We start from the raw sequence: 26,618 nt of genomic DNA, 5'->3' as shown, positions 1-26,618 counted from the left end.
GGCAACATACCCCAAGTGTTATGGTGGAGTCTTACCACACTGAATGTATTGAGCGGAGTCACTCAAGGCTGAGAGTCATATCTCACATGATCAGGAGACACGGAAGCTACAATAGGAGATAGACCATCTGCACAGGAAGTTGAGGTGCAGGAAGCATGATAGGAGTCCATCTCCCCCATCAAGTGATGGTTCGAGTGAAAGCAGGGATCGCTCATATCGTCATAGGTCTAGAACTCCATCTAGTGAGTCCTATTCAGCTTCCTCATGCCAAGACAAGCTAGACAAGGACAGAAACAGGCGTTTGGGGGGGGGGGGGGGGGTAAGTCTTACAGCTTAGCTTAGGATGTTGCTCGGGCCTTTTTCCTGGAGGTCTGGGGTGAAGCACTAAACACGGCTGGGGTTAGCGCTAAATCAAAGCTCCGATCTCCTGATAAGGTATACTATCCTCCAGCCTTACGTTTTGCTCCCAGTCTCCCTCAGCCCCCAGTTAATCCTAGACCTGCCTCCACCTTGGCTCAACCTACCTCTACTTCAGCTGCCACACCTCCTACAGAGCAAGGGAATGATCAACCAGCTCCAGTAGCTGTTGTGGACGTGGAATCCAAGGAGGTAGCTGAAGTTGAGCAACTGAAAAGGAAGAAGAAGGAGAAGGAGAAAGAGAAAGAAAAAGAAAAAGAAAAAGAGGCTACAACCTAACTTAGTTATAGGTTGAGCTAATTAGCAATTTTGTACTAGGGCTTAAGTGTAGTTAACATCCCATCCTTCTCTTATTGTAATCCAACTCCTAAACTTTAATGAAAATATCTAATTTTTACTTTGCACTTTTCCATTTATTCAAGTTTAATTTGCCCAAGTATATCCCCACTATTCCCTTTTTGAATATTATCTAGAACATACTAATCTTCAACTAACTTAATTAATTCCCTATACTATCCAAATCAATTTGAAATGAACCTTAAGAAAGTTATCCGACTGACACTTAGGGCAATTTGTAATAACATTCTGATGCTTAGTATAAATTTCAAGCAACAACTTACCTCACTTCGGACTTGGAATGCTAAAAAACCAATATGCCTTGTGCTTGTAACCCGAGGGAGCAAGCAAGACTCATGGTTCAATCCAATACTTAGAAAATTCTATGTAAATGCTAACATGTCCAAGATTCATGACTCGAGGAGCTGAATGAGACCAAGATCCTGTTTAACACTAGGAAATTTTTCCCACCCAGGTTAATTTATCCAAGGCTTGTGACACGAGGAGTCGAACAAGGCTGAGGTTCTGTTTAACACTTAGAACTTTTTCCATACAAGTATAATTTACCCAAGACATGTGATCTGAGAAGTCAAACGATTCTTATTACCTCAACAAATGCATCCATAATGAAGCGCTAATACACTAAACATGAATAGCAAAGAAGTTCATGACATTAATAATAACCGCAAATTGTTCACATTCCAAGGACGAGGAATTACATTTTCATCCAAGTCTTTTAAGTAGTAAGCCCCAATGCTAGCAGCAGAGGTTATCCTATATGGCCCTTCCCAGTTTGGGCCAAGTTTTCCCCAGGCAGGGTTCTTTGCTGTCCCCACCACTTTTCTCAAGACCAAATCTCCCGGACCTAATGGCCTTAACATCACCCCCTTATCATACCCTTGCTTAAGTCTTTGCTGGTTATGTGCCATTTTTACTGTAGCCACCTCTCTCCTTTGTTCGACCACATCTAGGTTGTCCAAGAGTAAACAATTGTTTTCCTCAGCATTGAATTGATCAGTTTTTTGGGTTGGGAACCCTGACTCTAGGGGAATTACCGCTTTTGTCCTATAAGTCATTGAAAAAGGAGTCTCTCCTGTTGATCTTCGGGGCGTAGTACGATAAGTCTATAGTACATGGGGCAATTCATCCACCCATTTCCCTTTAGCGTCATCTAATTTTTTCTTCAGTCCAGACACTATAACCTTATTAGTGGCCTTGGTCTGGCCATTCCCTTGAGGATAAGCAGGTGTAGAATACCTGTTCCTGATCCCCAACTCCCCACAATATCTTCGAAATGCTTTACTGTCAAACTAAAGACCATTATCCGAGATCAATGTATGTGGGACCCCAAACCTTTTGACAATATTCCTCCCAATAAACCTCTTAATATCCACGTCCTTGATATTAGCAAATGGCTCAGCTTCTACCCACTTGGTTAAATAATCTGTCCAGACGAGAAGCCACATTCCGTTCCCTATAGTTCGGAGAAATGATCCCACTATATCCAAGCCCCACTAAGCAAATGGCCAAGGGTTGGAAAGTAGATTCTTGACTCCCCCTGGTTGATGAATATTTGAGGCATATCTCTGACATTGGTCACACCTCTTCACATAATCTTGGGAGGTTTTCTGCATGCTCGGTCACCAATATCCCTGGATGAGGGCTCTATGAGCCAAAGACCTCCCACCTGTGTGACTCCCACATATACCCTCCTGTAACTCTTTCAATGAAGGCTCCACTGCTTCGAGATGCACACATAACAAATATGGCTCTGAGTAAGAGCGATTGTACAACTTCTGCTCTTCAAATAGTCAATAACGAGGAGCATTCCTATGCACCTTCTCTGCCTCCCCCTTGTCTTCGGGCAACAATCCCCATTCCAAAAAAATTACTATGGGGTCCATCCAATTTGGCCCCACTTGGAGACTTATGTACCCCCACCAAAGGCCCCCTTGTAAGACTAGAGCCATCCATTTCCTCAACAATAACAACCTGAGAAAGATTTGATCCTAGAGAAGTGGCCAGCATTGCTAAAGAGTCTGCATGAGAGTTCTGTCCCCTAGGGATTTGCTTTAAAACAAAACTCTTAAACTGGGCCCGAGCCTGTTTTACTTTAGTAAGATACCCTTGCATCCTCTCGTCTCGGGCTTCAAACTCTCCATTGACCTGGCCCACCACCAATCGAGAATTTGAATACAACTCCACCACTTCTCCTCCTAGCTGGCTGACCATTGCCACCCCAGCTAATAGAGCTTCATACTCAGCTTCGTTGTTGGTAGCCAGAAAACCCAACCGCAATGACTTCTTCATTACCAATTTCTCGAAAGTGATCAACACAATCCTTATCCCTGCTCCTTTTCAGTTGGCTGCCCCATTAGTGTAAACTTCCCAAGGGAGAATTACCATGGCCGAGGTGGTCATAACACTCAACGCTTTCTCTTCCTCACAGAATGTACCCTCGGTGAATTCTGCCACAAAGTCTACCAGGATTTGACCATTTTTAGCAGTCTGAGGCATGTACTTGACATCATAGACACCCAGCATGGTTCCCCACTTAACAATTCTACCTATATAGTCTGATTTTCTCAAAAGAGATTGCAAAGGGAGCTGGGTGAGCACCAATACAGTGTGAGCCTAAAAATAATGAGGAAGCTTCCTAGTGGCATGCACAATGGCCAATACTACCTTCTCCAAGGGTAAATAACGTGTCTCAGCCCCTGGCAAGGACTTACTGACATAGTAGACAGGCTGTTGGACCCTATCCTCATTTCTGACTAGGACCAAACTGACAGCATAATTTGTAACTGCCAGGTATGCATACAACACTTCCTCCTTCTCGGGCCTGGATAGGATTGGGGGACTTGACAAATACTGCTTGAGCTCCTCAAAAGCTATTACACACCGATCCAACGGAAGTCCCTCCACTTGTGAAGAAGCTGGAAAAAAGGACGACACCTGTCTGCAGACTGAGAAATGAACCTATTCAGAGTTGCTACCTTTCCGGTCAATTTATGTACCTCTTTGAGATTCTGAGGAGGGTGCAAATCGTTTATAGCCTTAATTTGATCAGGGTTGACTTCAATCCCTCAGTGCGTTATCATATAACCTAAAAACTTTCCCGAGCTAACCCCAAAAGAACACTTGGATGCATTCAGACGTAACTTATGCTCTCTCAATACCGAGAATACTCCCTCCAAATCCGCCAAATGCTTTTCTACCTGTCTGCTCTTTATTACGATGTCATCAATGTAGGCCGCCATATTCCTCCCAATCTGTGACTCAAATATTCATGTAACCATCATTTAATACGTGGATCCTGCATTCTTAAGGCAAAATAGCATCACCCGATAGTGATAGTTTCCATTATGAGTACAAAAAGTTGTCTTCTCCTGATCAAATAATGATAAGGGTAATTGATGGTACCTTTGAAAGGCATCCAAAAAACTCATTCGAGAATGCCCCACAATTGCATCCACCAACTGATCAATCCGAGGGAGGGGAAAGGGGTCCTTCGAGCAAACCTTATTCAGATCGGTGAAATCCACACACATGCCACTTCCCATTTTTCTTCTTTACTACCACAGTATTAGCCAACCACTCGAGGTAGAAGATCTCCTTAATTGCCCCAGCTTGTTTTAACTTGTTTACTTCTACCCTTACTACCTTGGCATGCTCTTTGGATGAGCACCAACGAGGTTGCGTACATGGTGTAGCCTCGGGATTCACATTCAATTGATGACATATGAATCTAGGATCAATCCCTGGTACATCATAAGTGCTCCACCCAAACACTTCAATGTTAACTTTCAAGAACTTCACCAACTCCGCCTTTTCCAATGGTGGTAACTGGGATCCCACTTGAAAATATCACTCTTCATCCTACGCTATTACCACCTTCTCCAGCTTCTTAAATAAATCTCCACACGCCTTGGCCTGTTGCCCCACTACAGGGCCCTTTGGTTGCTTTTGGACCTGATCCTTTGCTACCGCAACAAGATTTGCAGGATGCTGTGTAATTGCTAACACCAAACATTACCTAGCTACCAACCAACTCTCCCACTCTTCCCTGAGTGGGATACTTGACCTTTAGATGCAGGGTTGAAGACACGGCACCCATAGCAGGAAGCCAAGATTGGGCCAAGATAGCTGTATAGGGGGAATAAACATCTACAACGATGAAGTTGACCTGTACCTCCTTGTCCCCAACTTGTACGGGTAACCTTATCATTCCTTGGGGGACCACCATCCTCCCATCAAAACCCATTAAGGGTGAATCACACCTTTCCAGGTCTTCGGGATTTAAATATAACCCCTTATACAAATCAAGGTTCATGATCTTTGTTCCGCTTCCCTGATCAACTAATACCCTCTTTATGTCATAACCATCAATCCTAATGGTAATCACTAAAGCATCATCATGTGGCTGAAATGTTCCCTCCTCGTCCTCCTCAAAGAAACCCAGGGTAGGGGTGACCATCACTCTAGTTCTTTTAGGAGCCTAATCCCTGGCCCCTAGATCGGGTCCCCACCCACGAATATGACCCCAGAACTCGCCCCAACATCACTCCCCAGCCTTGCAAAAATCACATTAATGGTGCCCAACGTTGGCCGAGGGACACCACCCCTATGATACTCAGCTCCCGAGTGACCAAACTGCCCTGTAGGCTGATGTAAGAACTGATTGAGCTTCCTTACCTTCACCAATTGATTCAGGTGATCATGCAGGGTCCTACAGTCCTCCATAGTATGTCCCTTATCCTGATGGTAATGGCAATAAAGGCTTTGGTTTCTCCTAGATGAGTTCCCACCCATTTTATTGAGCCACTTGAAATAGGGCTCGTTCTTTATTTTCTCTAGTATTTGATACACTGGTTCTTTAAATAGTGAGTTGGCCAATTGAGTCCACATGGATGACGTCTGATTAGAGAATTCCCTTCTGGGGCGGTTACCCTGATATCCTCCTCCCCAGGATCCCTCTTCTCTAGGAACATCTTAGACTTGCCTTTTCCTTGGATTTGGTCCTCCTCTACCCGCTTATACTTATCTATGCGATCCATAAGCTAGAGCACATTCGAGGCAGACTTCATTGTTAATGACTTCCTCAACTCATGTTCGGTAAGGAGGCCAACCTTAAAGGTTCTCACCGCCACATCCTCAAAGTCCCCATCTATCTCATTATATGTTTCCCAATACCTATCCGAGTAAGTCATGAGGATCTCTCCTTCCCTCATGGTCATAGACAGCAGAGAATCTACTAGCTTGGGGACTCTACTGTACGTTATGAATTTAGCGCCAAATGCCCTCGTCAGCTCTTCAAAGGACCCAATTGACCCTTCCTCCAAGGCATCAAACCAACGCATAGCCACCGGCCTGAGGCTGGAGGGGAAAAGTTTGCACATAAGAGCCTCGTTACCAAAATGAACTGTCATCTTCTGATTAAAGTGACTGACATGCTCCACAGGATCAGTCCTCCCATTGTAAATGGTGAAAGTTGGCTAAGAAAACCAATGAGGGAGCCTGGCCTTATTAATTCTCCTAACAAAAGGTGACTTAGAAATTTGTTGTAAGGCTTTACCCATTGCATCATTCCCCATCCCATTATGGGAGANCATACTTATTATTCATCCAGTAATTAATAGGCTTATACTTCTCACCAATTGGGGCAACAATTTCCTCTCAAAGACCATTCTTGATCCATAACCAAAGAATGCAAACAATGATTCAGAAAATTACACTTTTTTTAGCTTTTGTTCTCCTCCGCAGCCATGTAGTCTTTGCTTCTGACCCTGATCCAGTCCTAGACTACTGCGTAGCCATCAAAGAATATGCAACTAGTAACCCCTCATGCAAGAACTCATCAGCTGTCACAGTTGAAGATTTCATATTCTCAGGCATAAAGACTCCTGGAAACTATCGGCAAACTGGCTTCTCATCCGTGGCAGTAAATTCAAATGTCTTCCCGGGATTAAACACGCTTGGTATGTCATTTGTAAGGGCAGACTTTGATGTTGATGGAATCAATGTGCCACATTTCCATCCTAGAGCAACTGAGACTGCTTTTGTGCTGGAGGGAAGGATTTATTCAGGATTTATCGATACTAGCAACCGGATTTTTGCCAAAGTGATCGAGAAAGGCGAGGTCATGGTGTTTCCTAGAGGTGTGGTACACTTTCAAATGAATGTTGGAGATAAACCAGCGACCATTTTAGGGAGTTTCGACAGCCAAAACCCAGGATTGCAGAGGCTCCCAACTGCAATTTTTGGTTCTGGAATTAAGGAAGAGCTTTTGGAGAAGGTTTTCGGATTAAGTTCTAAGGATATTGCCAAGTTGAGGAAGAGGTTTGCTCCCCACTGATTGAGCTGTGCAGTCATGTCAAACTTATTTAAAATACTTCAAAAGTGCAGCAAATGTTACGAGCTAAGTTATATCTGCAAAAAATAATGTAATAACAGCATCTATATAATATTTATGACTTATAATTTTGGTGATTATTAGTGAAAAGTTATCATATTTGGTCCTGCTTAGTGATTGTTATTATCCAGTTTTTTGAGGCATCTGCAGGTTATTTCAATTAGTTTCTAGATTGATTGTTCTTCTTGATGTGGGGTACAAAACAATGCTATAAATTCAAGTAGCAAGATGATACATTGGTTAGGAGTGTTTTACGAGGCAAGAAATTCAAATGATTTTCTTTGAAGTTAAACTGTACCATACCTATCAAGATTTTCATAGCTCTTTTAATATTCTTTTTTGGGGTTGTATTCACTAAGATTTTCATATTTTACTCATTACATTGGTTACTCTGTTTTTATTCATTTTCTTATGACTTTGAAAGCAGGGATGGAGCCTAAACCTCAAGTTAGGGGGCCCCAAAAAAATAATGATTATGAAACTTCAAATAAACATCATTTAGAACTAACAAACCGTTAACAAAGATAAAGACCCAAAATTGTTGTTTCTTAATACATTATAACATTACAATGCAATCATTTATGGAAAGTGAATTCAAGGTGTTTTTTTTTAAATCTTCAAAATCATTTGATAATTGAATCCAAACTAAATGTCTTAATAATGTTCCTTTCAATAAATAACATCATAGTGTCCGTCAAAAATGAATCACAAGGGCCAAACAATTGCATGGATTTCCAAATTCCAATAGCACACCATAAAGTTAAAGTGCAAAAAAATCCTTCTCTCCCATGTAGGAGCCCTTCCCTCTCCCTTCTGTAAGAGCACCCTCCCTCTCCCTTCTGTAAGAGCACCCTCCCTCTCTCCTTGTAGATGAGATCTTCCCTCCCACACTTTATGGGGCAACCCGGTAGAGTCTATTCTCACCATCTCATCTAAACTTTGACATTTTCTCTTAGAATGCCATGGAACAAGAAATGATTGATGGGCTGTAAAATCTGTGTCTCACGAAGGAAGAAGAAGAAGGAATACCCATTACAACAAGAAGTAAATCAGACCTCTTCGAGGAATGCTCCTTAAGTCTGTTTGGTTGTTTACTCTCAGACAAATAGCAAAATCAAAGGGCTTTGAAGAGCACTCTGAGGTCTGCATGGAAGATGGGTTCGGAGTTGAAAATAGTTGATGTAGGGAATAATATTCTCCACTTCAAGTTCAGTTCTAGATACCAAATGGAGTGGGTGGAAAACAGTGGCCTATGGAACTTTGAGAATAATCTACTCCTTCTTTGCCAATGGAAGAAGGGGCTCTCCACAGCAAATGTGGTCTTCACCCATTCCCCATTTTGGGTGCAACTCTGGGGTTTACCTTTTGAACATATGAGTGAAGAAATGGGCAGAGATGTAGGAAACAATTTGGGGCGCTTTGTAGAAATGGACAAACGTGCCTGTCAATCGGACTAAGCTTTGTTTATGCGCATCAAAGTTGAGCTTCCGATAGATAAACCGCTTCGAAGAGGGGGTAACGTTGTGAGTCTTGATGGTGAAAAGTTTTGGGTCAACTTTAAATATGAGTGGCTTCCCACATTTTGCTTCCTATGTGGCAAGCTTGGCCATGACGGCAAGCATTGCTTGGATTTTCCAAACGGGCAAAACACTTCTAGGCAATATAGCGAGTGGCTAAGGGCAGGAGGTGCTTTCAAAGGGAACTTAGGCAGACAAAGAAGCACCCATAGAGATAGGCATGACAAGGAAAATGAAAACATCACCAAAGGTAATGGCCAGACAATGGATTGGAACCTTTGTTTCGATGTGGCAGACGGTGGCGGAGATGACGCAGGGAGTAGTAGTATTCAAAATTCAAAAAATGTTTTTCACACATGGGGAGGTGACATTTCTGAAGCCCAAATGTGCCAAGCAACAAATGATGGAGATAGATGGGACGGATTGGAAAAAGGTGATCAGGCTTTGAGATTGGGGTCTGGCTAATGTGAAGACATGATAGCACATAGCTCAGAAACTATCATTGATGCTTTTTCTAAAGTGGGCTTCCCACTCCATGAGGTCGAAAATTCTCATGAAGTTACTAGCCCACACAAGCCGAAGAAAGAGTCTCAAGCTGGTGTCACGATAGAGGAACACAAACCAGCCCAAGAGGTGAGTAAAATGAAAAAAGGGAATGGGTGATTAAAAAGGGTAGCTAAAGAGAAAGGGCAGGCCTATTCCCAAGGGATTGAGAGTCAAAATCAAACTCTAGGGTCTAAACGTCAGGGCTCTATAGTTTTGATTGAGAATGAAGAGAATATAGTTCACAAAAAACAGTGTGGTGGCTTCTCTAAAAGCTTGAATGAATTGAATCTATCGGTGGTGGCTGCTAGGCAGCATCGTCGGGAGCCATGAATTTGTTATGCTAGAATTGCCGAGGGCTTGGGAACCCCTAGTCAGTTCTTGCGTTGCATGATATGGTGCGGCGTTGGGATTCCAAAATAGTGTTTCTTTTGGAGATTAAGCTTAGGAAAAGGTGTATGGAGAGAATTAAAGACAGATTGGGCTTTGCGAATGGTCTTTTTGTGCCATGCCGAGGTTGTAGTGGAGGTCTAGCCCTTCTATGGAAAAGGGAAGTAAACCTGATTATAAAGAGCTTCAGCAATTTCCATATTGATGCAATTGTTATTGAGGTAAGCTCTAGCCTAGAATGGAGAATTACTGGTTTTTATGATCACCCTCAAATGCTTTTACGCCATGAATCATGGAATTTACTTTCACTCCACAGCAGTCAAATGCAACTCCCCTGGTTCTGTTTTGGAAACTTTAATGAGATTGTTTCTATGGAAGAAAAATGGGGAGATGCAACTAGATCGCAAAATCAAATGGATGGTTTTCATAATGTCATTAACTCATGTGGATTCAAAGAATTGGGTTACAGTGGACCCGACTATACTTGGTGTAATATGCAAGAAGGGGCTAGAAGAGTTTTCTTAAGGTTAGATAGAGCTTTAGCCACGTGTGATTGGAATGAGAAATTTGGCGAAGTCACAGTCCATCACCTGGTTGACTCTACTTCGAACCACTGCGCTTTTTTCATCTCTAATCCCCTAGTTATCAAAAGACCCAAGAGGAAAAGAGGAAAATGCTCTCTAGCATGACTGAGCAAGACAAAGAGGGATCTCTTGGGGTGGAGATTAACAAGGTTAGGAAAGAGATGAATAGGCTTTTGGATGATGAAAAAATTTACTGGGGGCAATGTTCCAAGGTCCACTGGCTTAAAGAGGGTGACAGAAACACAAAATTTTTTCATGCCTAAGCGTCTGAAAGAAGGAAGCAAAACATGATTACTGGAATTTAGGATAAGTATGGGCGGTAGTGTGAAGATAAGGATAGTATTGCCAATGCTGCAGCCTCTTACTTTGAAGACATCTACTCCACCCCTAATCCAAGTCTAAATGAAGAGGTTACAGCAGCAATTCCCACTATAGTAACTGATGAAATGAACATCAAGTTGTCTAAGAACTTTACTAGGGAGGAAGTTGTGACTGCTCTCAAACAAATCCACTCTACAAAATCTCTAGGGTCTGATGGTATGTCTGCTATCTTCTTTCAAAAATATTGGGATATTGTTGGTGTTAATGTCTCGAACATGGTTCTAAATGTTCTTAATTCTGGCATGTCATTAGATGTTATCAACAAAACCAATATTGCCCTCATCCCTAAAACAAACAGCCCCAAAAGAATGACTGACTTTAGGCCTATCAGCCTATGTAATGTGATTTACAAGCTCATTTCTAAAACTTTAGCTAATCATCTTAAAATGTTTCTTCCTCTTATTATCAGAGAAAATCAGAGTGCGTTCACTACAGATAGGCTCATTATGGATAATGTTCTTATAGCTTATGAGTTAATGCACTACCTAAAGCATAAAAGAGAGGGGAATGACTGCTTTATAACAACAAAGCTTGATATGAGCAAAGCCTTTGATAGGGTTGAGTGGGGCATTATTGAAGGGGTCATGAAAAATATGGGGTTCAATGAGGGGTAGATTAACTTGGTTATGAGATGTATCTCCTCTGTCTCATATTCTGTCATTATCAATGGTGATACCTTTGGAAATATTGTTCCCTCTAGAGGTCTTAGGTAAGGGGACCCCCTCTTCCTCTACCTTTTTCTTCTCTGTGTTGAAGATCTCTCAATCCTCCTCCATGAAGCAGCAAGAAATTAGCTATTGAACGACATATCGTTATGTAGGGGGTGCCTAAAGATCACTCATCTTTTCTTTGCCAATGACAGCCTCCTCTTTTGTAAAGCCAATAGTGAAGAATGTAGGAAGCTTAAGGAGATCCTTGAGAAATATGAGGCAGCTTCTGGGTAAAAGGTCAATTCAGATAAGTCTTCAATTTATTTTAGCCCAAATACTTCTCTAAAGCTAAAGGAGGCAATCTTTGACATTTTGGGGCCCATGCAAGACTCGAGGCACAATAAATATCTTACCCTTCCATCATTGGCAGATCCAAGAAGCATATCTTTGTGGAGATCAAAGAAAGGGTGTGTTTGAAGTTGGCGGGTTGGAAAGAGAAATTGCTCTCTTCGGGTGGTAAGGAAATTCTCATCAAGGCGGTGGCCCAAGCCATCCCCACCTACACCATGAGTTGCTTCCAACTTCCAAAAAGCCTTTGTGATGAGCTTGAAAGAATGATGAAGAATTTTTGTTGGGGGCAAAAAAACTAAGAGTCGAGAATCGCTTGGATTAGTTGGAGGAAGATGTGTAAGCCAAAATCTCTTGGGGGTTTGGGGTTCTGAAATTTGCAAGCCTTCAATCTTGCCCTTCTAGCTAAGCAAGCTTGGAGAATTCTCACAAATCCAAGTTTGTTGGCAGCCCGCATTCTCAAGGCAAAATACTTTCCCTATTGTGATGTGCTTAATGCTAGCTTAGGTAGCAACCCCTCCTACACTTGGAGGAGTATTCATAACAGTCTTGAGGTCTTTAGAAGAGGCACACGCTGGAAAGTTAGAAATGGTCGAAGGATTCATATCTAGGATGATAAGTGGCTTCCAACCCCTTTGACCTTCAAAGTCATTACCCCTCCTCGGTTCACTGATGACCACCCCATGGTCTCCTTTCTCATTGACCCGGACACCAGGTGGTGGAAAGTCAATTTTATTAGAGCTCTCTTCTTACCGTTCGAAGCAGATGCTATTCTTAAAATTCCCTTGAGCTTCAATTTGCCCGAAGACAAAATCATTTGGATTGGGAATAAAAAAGGAGAATTTTCTGTTAAAAGTGCTTATTTTGTTGTTGTCAATCTCTTAGAATCGTCTGAGGTTGTGGAGTGCTCTTCGGGTAACCATTTTTCACCACTTTGGAAGAATCTTTGGAAGCTTGAGCTCCTAGAAAAAGTCAAAATATTTACTTGGAGAGCTTGTTTAAATGGCCTACCAACTTTGGTCAATATGCACTTGAGGGGTCTATGCACCAACTTCTCTTGTCCAGTATGTGATAAGGATGTTGAATGCTTAACGCATAGTTTAATCACTTGTGACTATGCCATCTGGCAAGACTGTCCACTTGGTTTGCTGTTGGAAACCTGTGAATTCAAGGACCTTGCCTTCCATTTTCTAGTAAATTCTTGACCGTAGCACTTGCTGTTTTTCTTTGCCATTTCCTGGGCAATTTAGCACAATAAGAACCTAAGTTCACGATGAAGGTTGTCTTTCGCCCCTTCAAACTTGGGAGATGGCTCAAAGATTAGTTGATGACTTCCATGGTGCCATTAAGATGGATTTCTCCCCTAAGCAATCCAACCCTATGGGCTGGTCTGTTCCTCCTCCAGGAGTATTTACAGTAAATGTGGATGGGGCGTGTTCCCTTGATTTGGGAGTGAGTTCAAGGGTTGGGGTGGTCACTAGAGACGTGTCTGGCATGGTTATAGCAGCTCTCAGTAAGTCATTGCCTTCACAATTCCCTGCTGAGTGGACGGAACTTTATGCTATTGAGCAAGGCATGTTATTGGCGCAGGAAATGGAATTCCCTCAAGTCATGTTGGAATTTGATGCTCTCTTGGCTATCCATGCTATTAACCAAGGCAATACTGGAGGTGAAGCTGGGCATTCGGTGGAAGGTATTTTGCGAGCCAAAACTTTTTTCTCTTGTTGCTCTTTCGCTTACTTGAAAAGGGACTACAACAAGGTTGCTCACTTCGTCAAGATTAATCATTGTACTTAAGTTTGGAAAGGTGTTACCCCACCTTTTGTATCTCACCTAATTGTATCGGATTTAGAGCCTTTCTCTATGCTTCATGTTGGTGGCTCTTTGTTGTAATCCTTTTCTGGTTTAATGAAATTGTTTTCCTTTCAAAAAAATAAAAAGTGTCTGTCAAAAACTCTTCTTCCATTTTGTTGCAAAGTTAGTTTTGATGACATTGATAACAAAAAATGCTGACTAGTAGAACCTAGAAGAGTAAGTACAAGTGGGTAGTATTCTAATTTTCTAGTTCTCACTATCAAGTGGGTAGTATTCTGATTTTAAAGTTCATACTAATGTACTGTACTACTACTAATAATAATAATAATAATAACAATAATAATTATAATAATAATAATTAATAATTTTCATTGACATTTAAAATAAAGAGGTAATTACAATAAACCTACTTGTAGTTTGACTCAAATTCACATTGCCTATCCGTGATTTGAAAAATGTCAATTTATTCACCTAATGTTTAAACCATCAGCACCACATAATCATCCATAGATTTAACTTTCATCTTTATCATTCCCATTGCTTATAGTTTTCTTTCTGCAGACTCTTCCTCTCAAATCTCTTTTTCACTCTCTCTCCCTCTCTCCCTCTACGCAAAAATCATATTAGAATTCAGAGTACTCTCTTCAACACTACGTAAACAGAGGCATAGAATTTTCCTCACAAATCATAGCCATTCTCTAGTGAAATTGCTATTGACGATTTTGTTGTTGAGTTAATTTTTTTGAGCATGCTAATTTTTTGGATTTTAGCAGTGGTGGGGCCAAATGTAGACCCGGTGACCCCCCAAACTTTTAAATACTTTTTAGTTCCCCATACCATATAATATACTTACAAATATAGCCTAACAAAAAATACTACTTGACCTCTCAATTTTTTTCATTTTTTTTGAAGTTTAAACTTTAGTGTAAGTTATAATCCTCCCAAAAATATGTCAAGCATATATATATATATATATATATATATGGTGTGTGTATAAAATGTAAAAATATCTCTCAAACTATGATTTCTTTCTTAATATACCATTTAGTTTTCAATTATTTTGATCATGTGTGTACAATTTTTAATTGATTTGCTCACAATCTTGATGCAATATACTGTAACCAAAATGTTAAAAAGGTAAAGTACATGATCATGAGATTTGAGAATTAAATATATAGACACACAACCACACTTATAATATTCTTTTCAACAAATGAAAATTCTAATCAATACATGAAATGTAAAAGAAGTCTAAAATTATTCTACATATATATGATTTTTTTTTTTTAAAGCTTGAAGGTATGTGTCTATAAGTACACCCCCCTCCCCCTCCAAGAAGATCTTCTAGTTCCGCCACTAGATTTTAGATCCATAAATTTTTTTATAGCCTTTAAGAGAGGCAACAATATTGTTGAGGAGGACACAAACAAAATTGAGAGGGGCCTTAGCCCCATGCTAAAGAATGACTATATATCACTAGTTGAAAGCATTATAATTTAGAGCGATAATAATTACACACTACTTAAAAAGTACACAAGGTACAATCGAACACACAAATCACTTTTTGCATGGACATCAATTTTCTCCCCAGCATCACTCTCTCTCCCGTGGAACAATATATTATATATATATATATATATATATATAGGATTTTGTTAATGAGTATTCTAAGGACACACAATAATTAATTATTTTTAAAAAAAAAATTCTTGAGAATTGAAAAAGTATTAGTAGTTTTTTCAATTTTCGAGAAAATGTTTCAAAAAATAGATGACTTAATGTGTACCCTAAGCACATATTAACCGGATCATATATATATATAGGAAAAGCACAACTAATTGCCCCCAGAGAGTATGATTTTAGAGAAGATCATAAAAGTCTACGCTAAAAATCCCCACTTTAAGACTAGTGCACGTTCCAACTTCCAACCCACATTATTATTCTCGCATGCTGTTTTGATTGGAGAAGCAAAAGGTTCTCCAAGTGAAGTGTATTGCAAGTTAGTTACCACTACAAAGGGTGAATGATAAATAAACAATATGATTTTTGTATGGATTTTATTAACAGCAGGACACATGAGCATTCATTTAAGAAATACTTCTAAGAAATTTTTATAGAGAAAACAATTTTGACAATATTTTATATATTTTTTCATAAAAGTGGTATTAAAGTTTTTTCTTAAAATGATTTATTGATAAATGCCCTAAAAGCATTTAGATCCTTTCTTAAAATTTATACATAAATACACATTATAGTTAAAACAATTTCTTTGTTATCAAGATGAAAAATAATCTCTTTTTTTTTTCAAGAACTCAAAAGGTGAGGTAAAGAAAACATTCATTCTTATTTGACATTAATGTATATTCGAAAGTGACAATTACAAATATTATCAAAGTAATTTGACATTGACAATTATTACATAAACAAACTTTTTTAAAATCCAAAATTTCTCATCTCGTACCTTAAAAGTATGATTTATCTAAAAATGATACCAAAGAGGACCTAGCTGTGATGGGAATCAAAATTCAAAACACTAAATCATATCAATTCAAATCAAAGCAAGGAAGAATAAGAGTCATGCCTTAGTGGTTTCTACATAAGATAATTTTTGCTGTGGAAGGGTCTTATCCTAATTTTTTTTCCCTTTCAATGTTCAGACTAAAAATCTTTTTCAAATCCTCCATTCTTGACAGGTTATGCCCTCAGGAAAGATTGAGATAAACTCTAGTAACAGTTACAATGTGGTTGAGTTGTTTTGGTGAAAAGAAGTCAGGTGCTCAGAATGTTAAGGTGATGGGAGGGAAAGATTTTGAAGATCCTGGATTATGGTTTTGAAGTAGCAAATAGAGAGGATAAAGGGTGTCTCATCAGCTAGTGTATGGGACGGATAGTTATGGGGATATATATGGTTTGAGTTGTGGTAAATTGGCTGGATTGGGGGGTCAAGGGTAGCTTTGTTAGTATATATGTCACTCTAACTTACTGGACTTGGACCTAGTGTTACACAAAGAATATACGTTAATATACAGACTTCTCAGTTTCTCTCTCTTTATATTCTTAACAAGTAAGATAGCAGAATTGTGGAATGGCAAGGATGGTGGTGATTGAGCCAATAATTTGCTATCAAAAGTAGTTTTGAGATTAAGGATTTGTAGAGTCTGTGTTTTATTTGCTCAAGAGTTGCAATATGTGATTCTAGTAAAAAACACAGCACCATATCTTTGTACATCCCAAAATGAATATATATGGTCTATGATGTTAAGAAATGCAGTTATGAAGTGATGCTTGTTAAACTACAAAACTCTTTGGCCACAATAATGAATAACGTTTTATGAACTTATAATCATTGGATAATCATAATGGTGCTAGTGTTAGCTATATAAATATGCTATTATATTAATAACAAATTATGGAAAACAAGGAAAATTACATAATAGGCCTCAGATTTATACATGGTTTCAAATTATGTATCGAGTTCTTAATTTTGTCAAATAAGGTCAAATTTGTGAAATTATTTTTATTTGAAACTTTTTTATTTTATTTTTAATTTTGTTATTTTGGGTAGAAATAGAATAGAGAAAAGCGGAAAATTATTCATATTATAAAGTTTCACCTACATCTTGTTCACAAATCAATTTGGTCATTAATGGACAAAGAGGGTAGAGAAATATAGATCCAATTAGAGAGAGAAAGCTTCACTTATATTCAGAAAGAGACTACTAGAAAATCAAGATTAATTATGTGGAATACAAATTTTGTCAATAATTTCTTATTTATCTCTACTTGGTAACTATCTAAAATAATAAAAATGAATAACACAAATGAAGATGAGCTTCAAATTGAAACAGTTTCATAATTCTAAGATTCTAACTGACAAAATTAAACACCTAACACTTAATTTGAAATAGGATATAAAGTATAAACTTTCGAGATTTTTATATAACTTTTCCAATAAATCATGTTCATAGCATTTTTCCTAAGGTATAAATCACGCTATCTATTTTAAGGATAATTAAATTTGATGCAATCATGTATATGAATTTAATCAAAATTTTAAGATAGATTCTATAAGCAATTACATAACACTTTTATAACTTAACTGATATCTTTAGGACAAAATTTAGGTGCAATACCTTAGGTGCTATTTCTTAGGTTTCTCTCTTAAGATTCAACAATGTAGCTATTTAACTAAAAAATATACTTCTATTCTATTAGAAAAAAATCCACATGGCTGAATCTAAAGAACAACACCTAAGTACTATACATAAATCTTGCCAATATTTTTATCAACTAGGCATAAGTAACTCATCTCATATAAGATGAGGGGACAAAACTATGGTACAATACTTATGTGTTGCTACTTAGATTCTCTCTTTAAAAAATTAGCCACGTGGTTGTACTTAAAATAAACTTTCATCCCATGAAAAAAAAATTGTTAAATCTTAAGAGTAAAAATTAAGGAATAGTAATCCAAGTATTGTTTTGCAGATCTCAAAAAATGGGATCCACCCCATGCACCCGATTACACCAGATTCCTTCTTAACCAGCTGATATGCGTTGATCGATTTATGTTTTAGGGGGGAATGTGCAGAATAGCTTTGGAAATGGTTTGTATATAGTTAGTTAGGCAACACTTGAAACAATAAGGGAAAGTAGACATCTCGAGTTTTAAAAAATCGAGATCTATTTACATAAATCTCGAGTTTTAGAAACTCGAGTTCCATGCAAAAAAATTTTTCGTTTTATCGCCCCTATAGTGGCGTTTTTAAGCCCTATAGTGACGTTTTAAATCCTTATAGCGGCGTTTTCCTGCAAAATTTTTTCGTAAGTGTTCAATACCAGGTTCAGGAAGCCCTATAGTGGCGTTTTTATGCCCTATACTGACGTTTTAAAGCCTTATAGCGGCGTTTTCCTGCTAAATTTTTTAATAACTCCATTTTTAAGCCCTATAGTGACGTTTTTAAGCTCTATAGCGGCGTTTTCCGAACTCGAGTTTTTAAAACTCGATTTTTACTTGGATTTTTTTTACAAATCAAGCCTTAAAAACTTGATTTTTATCTTGGAACTCGAGTTTTAAACACTCGAGATGCTAGTTTTCAATTTTCTTTTGCAACGTGACAACTAACTAAATATTTTAATATTTATTGTTATTTAGAAAAAAAATTCATGTTTTAGACTTTAGAAAGTAAACGACAGACAAAGCCAACAAACTCCATTTCCACTGCTTTTGAAACATGGCAAAGAAACCTGTATAAGTAGTACGTGGTGCTCTCTCTCGCTCACTCACTCTCTGTGTTTGATGTACATATGTTTATAATATATTTAGATAAAAATATAAAACTAACCTTCTACCTTTTAGTTTTTTTCATTTCAGATTTCTAATTTTTAGTTTTGTCATCTCAGTCTTTTAATTTTTAATTATTATTAATTTGATACTCTATTAAACCTCAATTATATTTTGCCGTTAATTAAGTAAAAACGATGTCGTTTTGGTTTTTTTAATTTTTTATTTTTTTATAATAAATTTCCGAATTAAAAGAAAATTAAAAAAAAAACTGATATTAAAAAAAAAAAAAAAAAAACCATTTCATTTTTTTTTTTTTTTTTTTTTTTTTTTTTTTTTTTTTTTGTGCTTTCATATGGTTTTGACTTATGGGTTTTTCTTTTTTTGGATTCTGATTTGTTTGCAAGTTCCTGGTGATTTGGTTTTTGTTTGTAATGAAAAACTTATTTTTGGATTTTGTTTGGTCTCTTGCTTTTTGGAATTTCCTGGTTCTTGAATATTATTGATTTTTATTAACTAGTCTTTTGAATTTTGTATAATTTTGAATGCCTTTCTTGGTTTTTTTATTCTAATTGGTGGGGAATATCCTTTCAAATGTATACGGACTTGAATTAATTTTCTTGTTCCTGATGTATTAAAAGATTTTTCATTTGTTTTCCATGTTTCTCCTCTGAAATTTGTGGCATGAACAACAACAATATTTTTCCAATACATACAGCTTTGTGGTTTTGATGTATGGGTATTGGGTTTTGTTGGGGTTTACACGGAGAGTGGCTTTTGGGGCTTTGTCTTTGTGTTTCCATCTTGATATTTGGGTTTCTTCATTGTGGGGTTTTAGAGTCTTATTATTATTGACAACATAAACATGATCTTCAGCTTCAATATTTTACTAGATTTTCTGTGATATATTCTGATGCATTCCTCAGATTTTTCAGTTAAATTTTGTAGGTGATTTTGTTGTTGGTAGTTAATGTTTAGTTGTTCATTACAATAATCAACTTTCTTTTTATTTTTTATTTTTTCTCTGATCTCTCACTCTCCTTACATATTTATTCCCATTCTGTGCAAAAATAAAGAGAGATGCTTGTTGTCTACCGTTTTGGTGGTTTCTTCAACTTGATACCGAGATGCTTTTTTTTTTTTTTTTTCCTTCATAAACAAAAGTTGATTTGTATATTGTTGTGTTGGGAACTTGAAGCTCACAAAAGGGTCTAGTGGTATGAATCCTTAAGAAAAAAGGAAAACAAATGTAACAAAGTGATCAGCAAGTGCAGGGAAAAAAATATATAAATATATAGAGAAAGAGTGAGGTGGAGTTAGATTTGTGCTTGTGGGTGTTACTGATTTGAAAAATATTTTAGTGTTAATAGCCTATTGGTTATGTCCCCTTGGCTAACTGGGTGAGCCTGGGCTCCTTGGGCTTTGCTGCCGACCAAGGAAACAGCCACTTATTTGGCTATCTTGGCATTGAAGATAACCTTTTGTTTACAAACCCCATCTTGTGTTTGCCTTTATCTCTTTCTCTCTCTTACTCAGACTCACTTCTTTCTTTTGCCTTGGTTGTTGTCAAAGATTCTTCACTCTCATAGTCATACTCATACCCCCACAAGCATATATCCTCACCCCTCTTTGATATCCATCTTTGGAGACCAGGAAACTTTCTTGGGTTGGGTTGCATTAACAAATCTGGTCCCCACACCCTGGGAGTATTCTTGTCTATTTCTGGGACTTTTTCTCGATTGGGGTTGTTTTTATTTTTGTTCACTTGTTAGGATGTGTGGTGGTGACTATGAGGTATCTGATTTAGGCATTTAGTACTGCAGTTGAGTGTTGAAGAAAGGTATAAGAGGGGCTGAAGCAAGTTGATCTTCTTTTGCTTTCAAAGATGAAGTTTATGAAACTTGGATCAAAGCCAGATTCCTTTCAGACTGATGGGAACAATGTCAGGTGAGAGATTTTTTGGTGCTATATTACTTTTCTTTTGAAACATGAATTAGGAATTGCTAATGCTGCTATCTTATGTTTGATGCATCTCAGTTTGTCTTGCATAAGCCTGTTATAGATGATTTTTGGCTCTTTCAATTGTCTCTCTCCATTAAAATTTCTCTTTATGATGATCTCTTTTGTATTAGATTTACCATTATTCTTTGGTAGATTTGCCGCTTAGTGCATACTGTTGCAGTTTGATGGTTTTGAGTTATATTCTCTGATACTATGTAGACAGTAGATATACTCTGCCCAGGTAAATAGTTGTTTGAGGTTTATATCTTTCTCCCATTGGGGACTGCTAATAACTTCGTTGCCTAATTGAAATTAGGGCTTATTTAAATGTTGTTGGGTTTGAAAGTTCCTGTTAGTTTATTGTCGTTCTTTTTGAACTTTCCCATTTTATGGCCCACATTTGTACTCATTTCCTGTTCTTTTGATATTGGCATTGAATTTTGATGATATATATCTCTTTGGCATTTTGAGGTTTGAAGAATGGTTCTCTATTTTCTTAGTTCTAACTTCTAACTACATTAGGACAATAGAAAATTCGCTGCTTTTTTAAATTTCTAAATTTCTATAGTTGTGCTAAATTTTCTTCAGAAGATCATGACTTCACAGTTTGGATTGTTTGCTGGCATTATAGACAATTGAATGTGATGGGATGCTCTTATTAATCGAATGAATAAGTAGTTTTTGAGTAATTCAGCAAAAAAAAAAAAAATTTTGAGTAACAATTCACCAAATATATATATTTGGAACTTTGGGTTTATCAATCTACCAAAAAGTTCAGGAGTATGGATCTGATCCTCAAAATAATTATTCGCAAATTTGTATCACACACACACACACACACACACATATATTAGGAACAGTAATCCAACATGAGCTAAGATAGTATGATTGAAGTTTTTCCCATCTCAGAAATGTTGTGGGGAAATTGTGACCCTTGTGATTGTAAACCCTCATATTCTTTTAATAGACAACAGATGGTAACTATGAGGTTCAAGTAGCTACTTTAATTTAGCTTTCATAAAGATAACTTGAACTTGGTGGATTTGAAACTACTTTGGTCTAGCAATATCGCTTTTTGGCAATATTTGTAGTTTTACTCTGAATTCCAATAACTTTATGACTAAGGTCTTGCACCATCTCAGTATTGGGTCTGTTTTGGAATGTTTTCTCTGGTGAAGTGGATTCCTTGTATTAGTTTAATGCTTCCGAGAATTTACATGGAAATGCAAAAACGTTTGAATGAATTGTTATGCCTTGCTTATTAGTGAACTTTCCCATCTAGGTAACATATAAAGATAGTGTTGGAAGGCCTGTTGATGAGTTCAGATATTGTTCATCCTTTAGGAATGCCTTTGTTCATGCTTAAGGTTTTTTTGTATGTGTCTTTATAGTTCTCAGCTCATTACGAGGAGCATAACCATGTGCAGGTATGTGGCAAGTGAGCTGGCAATGGACATCAGTCTTATTGTAGGGGATGTAAAATTTTATCTTCATAAGGTACAATATTCTTTGGCTGAGTAATTTAGTATGTAATAATAATTCTTTTCAATGTTTTTGTTTTTATTTTTTAAAATTTTAATTTCTTGCTCTAACTCCTGTATCACCATCCTTGAATTGGGGAATTTTTGATTCATAGAAGGGACATTAGCTACTTATGCAGCATGAGTAATCTATTTGCACTGGTTGATCCTTATATAAGAATCTGCTACAATTGTTTCTATTTTTAAATTTTGATTCCACTTCCCTTTCCTTCTCTGGAAAAAGTACAAGCTTAGTTACTTATATATAAAAGCTTCTAAATTAATTCAACATACAGAGTGACAATGATCTAAGCTAACTCAGAGTTCTCACATGGTTGTGGAGCAAGGCTTAAATTTTAAGTGTGATAAATTGGTTTGTTTAATGAAAATTCTATATATCTAATCTATTACTGGATAAAGATTATTAAAATAGTATTAGAATCCACTTAGTTGATAATTGCCTGATAATTTAATTATAATAATCAAATTGGGCTAGAAAGGAATTATAGGCATGGTTATCAAGGCATAGAATCAAAAGGTTTGTTAGAGGCATTGGTGGGATTACCTATAACTTATAATTTTAGAACTTAGCCACTTTGGTCTCTAATTTACAACTTCAATGATAAAACTGAGCAGACTAGGGCAAACATGGCTCAATCAATTCAATTGCACTCATAATAATCCAAGGCCTGTGTTGATGTTTCCAAGGTTGACTGGTCCTATACCTATAAGCGAAAGAAGCTTCTGGAGGAAAATGGGAATGATCCAAACTGGAATGGCGTTAGAAATCGTCTGGTGCCTGAGGATTGGTGGGTTGAGGATTCATGTGAACTAAATTGATCATTATAAGTGTGTTCTAATGATTATTAAAGCAAAAAGGATAGTTTCTAATGTTTTGATTGGAGCAGCCTTAAATTTGTGATAATTTGGGAGTTCTAGTTTCTATTTGATTATGAGCCGATGTGTTCCTTAAAGAACAAAGAAAAAGAGAAAGTTAGAAACAAAATGGGTAATTAAACATTAAGTGTAGAATGGTATGTTCCTATTATTTCACTTCCAAGTCTTAGGTATTTAGAACTGATGGGGACAAGGTTTAAGCTCACTGTGTTTCCAATCTAAAGTTAGCCAGCAAAAAGGGCATTACTCAAGTGAGAACATAAATATTTTACTTGCGTGGTGCTTTTTAATGTAAATTTCTAAGTTCATGTAGCCAAAATAGGGAGCATTGAATTTGAATTGCCATTGTTTTACATTAAGTGCAGTTGTAAAACACTGATTTGACATGCTATGTTGAGGCACTCAAAGAAATAACTAGTATGATAGGGGTGAAGTATTGGAGGTTTAACGCTAGTTCTTGCCAAATTGAAATGGCTGGGGTAACACCAGAGACACCAGGGAATTCTGAGAGCAGCATCATATGTGATTATAAGAATAATAACACTTTCTGTCATGTTGTAATGATGTATAGTTCCCTCATCTTATTACTAATTACTATTACTGCAATTCTTCTATCTGATGCATGAGTCAATGTCTCCACATGATGGATAAAAGTCTAAAAGTTACTTATCTATATATTGTTATTGCTAATAATTTTATCATGAAAGTGAAAATTTGTTGTGTACCATACATTGTAAATGTAGTTCAGTAAACATTATTTTTAAAAGCAAGCTGTTTACATCTCTAAGCATGTTATCGTTGATTTGCTTTTTATGATAGTAGTTGCCAATACTCAATATTTTATTTCTCATGTGCACTGAGTGCTAAAGGGTTATAGTCTTCCTGTCATGCTTCCACCTCAACTTGTCAGACTTCCTCATCTCTGAGAAATGTAAGATTGTTTTCAAATGCTTCAATTACATGTTTGATGGTAATATTGTAAGATTGTTTTCAAATACTTCAATTACATATTTGATGGTAATATTTTGCTGAACTAATTTCTAGCGAAATTCACAAGGTTTGAATAGACATTTTTTTCCAGTGCTTTTCAATTTATGCCTGTCTTCCTCTAATTGTAGTGATTTTGCGTACAACTATCTCAACAGAACAATACCATTGGAATAGGCTTGAACACAATTAACCTCAATGTGATCTTTTGTAAAATTATATCGATAAAGTTTTTATTTATTTTCTCTTATCTTAAATTAATCAGCAAGTAATGTGCAGCTCTGTTTTTGTGAATTGCTTGTCAGGGGAAATTCCAAAGGAGTTGGGAAATATTACTACTCTCATGTACGTGTACGTTTTGAACTTTGGTTTTACTCAATCATGTATATCTTGTACAATGGACATTTATGGTGATTGAAGTCTTTGTGAGTGGGATACAGTTGTGAAATGAAATAGAAAGGCTTTGGTTTCCCTGTTAATGTATTGTCATGACATCAAAACATGTGGAACCTTTCATCCTTTATCTGTTGTATAATAGATTTGATATCCCTGCACTCCATAGTGACCTTGTGGAGGGTTTAATCACGTTTTTTCTATCAAGCTTTTTTAGTCATCTCAATATTTCGTTCTTTAATCTTGTTTTTTTTTCCCCGTTTCAAACAGGTGCCTTGAAGCAAACCAATTCTCTGGCATTGTTCCTCCTGAGCTTGGGGATTTGACCAACTTGCGGACTTTGTGAGATGCCTCATTTCTTCATATTGGTGTTCTATAATTCTTAAATTTTCTCCACACTTTTAACACTTTTCTGAAGGATTTCTGTGGTTCATTGCTTCAATGTTGTAATTGCAGGGTGCTCTCCTCCAATAATTTGACAGGGAATTTGCCTATGGGTCTTGCTAGGCTGAGAAACCTAGCAAGTTTTCCTGTTTGCCTTTCCCTTAAAGCATAAATATCAACTTTTCCTGATCAAAAATCATTTTATTGCACAATGTGGTAGGATAAATGATAATGACTTCAGAGGAATTATACCTGATTTCATACGGAATTGGAAACAATTGACAAGATTGTGAGATCCTTGTTCTTTTCAAAAAAATATCTCAAGTGCTTTGAGTTCTTAATGGTATATAAATCTAAATTCAGCGTATATTCTCATTCAAATTTAAATTCTTGAAGAGAAATGCATGCGAGTGGACTCGAGGGACCCATCCCACCAAATATCTCTGCTGAATAATTTACTTGAGTTGTGAGTAAAAAACCTTCCTGTATCCATCCAGAAGTATGTAGGATGTGAGTTTGATTTTGTATATTAATCAATGGTTTTGGCTTATGGTTTGCATTCTTACAGGAGGATTAGTGATGTCAAGGGGCCAAATCAGGATTTTCCTATGTTGAGAAACATGACTGGCATAGGAAGATTACAGTTTAGTACTTACATTGTCAAATTATGTAAGTTTTTTGAATTGATGATGGTTGATTTGATATTCGGTTATGCAGTTTAGGGTTTTGAGAAACTGTAAAACTTTACACTAGTAACAAAAGGCTCAAATCGAAAAATTGAATGGTTTGGAATTTGGAGGATAAGACAATCTTCTTTTATTTTGGTCACTCCACCCAAACATACCTTAAGTTATAAACATTTCTTATTTAATAATATTTTTCTATATGGAATAGAATTTCTGTATATCCTATTTATAATTTATTTATTTTTATACATATTTTATTATCATCTCTAATATATATATATATATATATATTTTCAAAAAAAAAATTATTATAATTTATTTATTTTTATACATATTTTATTATCATCTCTAATATATATATATATATATATATATTTTCAAAAAAAAAATTAGATTTCTTATAGTCACTTCTCCTTTGTTAGAGTCATCTCATTAAAGATGACAAAATATGTTCTCCCAAAGTAGGGATAGGGTATCTATGATTTGACTTGACTACACAGCGTCACAATCTTTACCGTATATACTTTTTGTTAATGGCTTGTCATATCACTGTATAGAGAAAAAAAAAAAAAATTACTATGCTTTTTAGGGTTTTGAAATTTAGAGTTTTGGTTGAAGTAGAGAACAATTTAATTGAACTAAGAATAGATATTTTTTAGGGAATGTGTTTAAAGTTGCCCCCAAGAAAGATACACTATTTTGTTTTTGGAACAAGCCTAAAAAATAGGAATAGGATGCTATATTTTTCAATTTTTCATGTGTAATGGGCTCTCCTTTTGATTGTCTAAAGTGAGAGTTTTGGTCCAAAACATGGGTGAAGCGTTTTTTTAATTGTTGTTAATGGATTATTCGTCCTTGCATCGTAGCACATGTGGTAATTAAGTGGTAATCAAAATGAGAAAGTATGGATTATTACCATCATACTTGATTATTTTTATTTTATTTTTGAATACAATGGAAGTATATAGATATGGAACCCTTTTGTAAGAGTTAAAATTCTAAGAAAAAATTTCATTTTAAAATTCAATTCAAAGCATGAATTTTTTTTGATAAGCAAAGCATGAAAATACTGG

General features: G+C 36.8%; 2 protein-coding genes and 1 pseudogene across 8 annotated transcripts; 2 read left to right on the top strand and 1 right to left on the bottom strand.

The window, feature by feature from the left end:
* Positions 1-865: 865 nt before the first annotated feature.
* On the bottom strand, positions 866-6,353 carry LOC112011225 (uncharacterized; annotated as a pseudogene).
* A 20-nt stretch (positions 6,354-6,373) lies between these two features.
* LOC112032543 (germin-like protein subfamily 3 member 2) lies at positions 6,374-7,536 on the top strand. The gene has a single exon (XM_024065311.2). The coding sequence runs from the start codon at positions 6,461-6,463 to the stop codon at positions 7,106-7,108; it is 648 nt and encodes a 215-aa protein (XP_023921079.1). The 5' UTR covers positions 6,374-6,460; the 3' UTR covers positions 7,109-7,536.
* Positions 7,537-19,027: 11,491 nt separating this feature from the next.
* Positions 19,028-25,823, top strand: LOC112020393 (BTB/POZ domain-containing protein NPY5). 7 transcript variants are annotated; one of them, XR_010624873.1, is made up of 7 exons: positions 19,028-20,624; positions 22,070-22,175; positions 24,388-24,433; positions 24,746-24,817; positions 24,932-25,148; positions 25,256-25,325; positions 25,428-25,823. XR_010624873.1 is itself a non-coding variant. In XM_065763158.1 (5 exons), the coding sequence occupies exons 1-4, from the start codon at positions 20,563-20,565 to the stop codon at positions 24,799-24,801; spliced, it is 234 nt and encodes a 77-aa protein (XP_065619230.1). In that variant the 5' UTR covers positions 19,028-20,562; the 3' UTR covers positions 24,802-24,817; positions 24,932-25,226. The 7 variants fall into 7 exon arrangements, 3 of the variants coding, with proteins under 3 accessions (XP_065619230.1, XP_065619229.1, XP_065619228.1); XR_002883787.2 differs by lacking the exons at positions 25,256-25,325; positions 25,428-25,823 and adding an exon at positions 23,965-24,026 and having other exon boundaries at positions 22,106-22,175; positions 24,388-24,427; positions 24,932-25,226; XR_010624874.1 differs by lacking the exons at positions 25,256-25,325; positions 25,428-25,823 and adding an exon at positions 23,965-24,026 and having other exon boundaries at positions 22,106-22,175; positions 24,932-25,226.
* The last annotated feature ends 795 nt before the right edge of the window (positions 25,824-26,618 follow it).

This window comes from Quercus suber, unplaced genomic scaffold, assembly GCF_002906115.3.
Source record: "Quercus suber isolate HL8 unplaced genomic scaffold, Cork oak 2.0 scaffold_494, whole genome shotgun sequence".
NCBI classification, from domain to species: Eukaryota; Viridiplantae; Streptophyta; class Magnoliopsida; order Fagales; family Fagaceae; genus Quercus; species Quercus suber.
The sequence above is the reverse complement of the archived record's forward strand: the minus strand, read 5'-3'. Positions and strand labels throughout refer to the sequence as shown.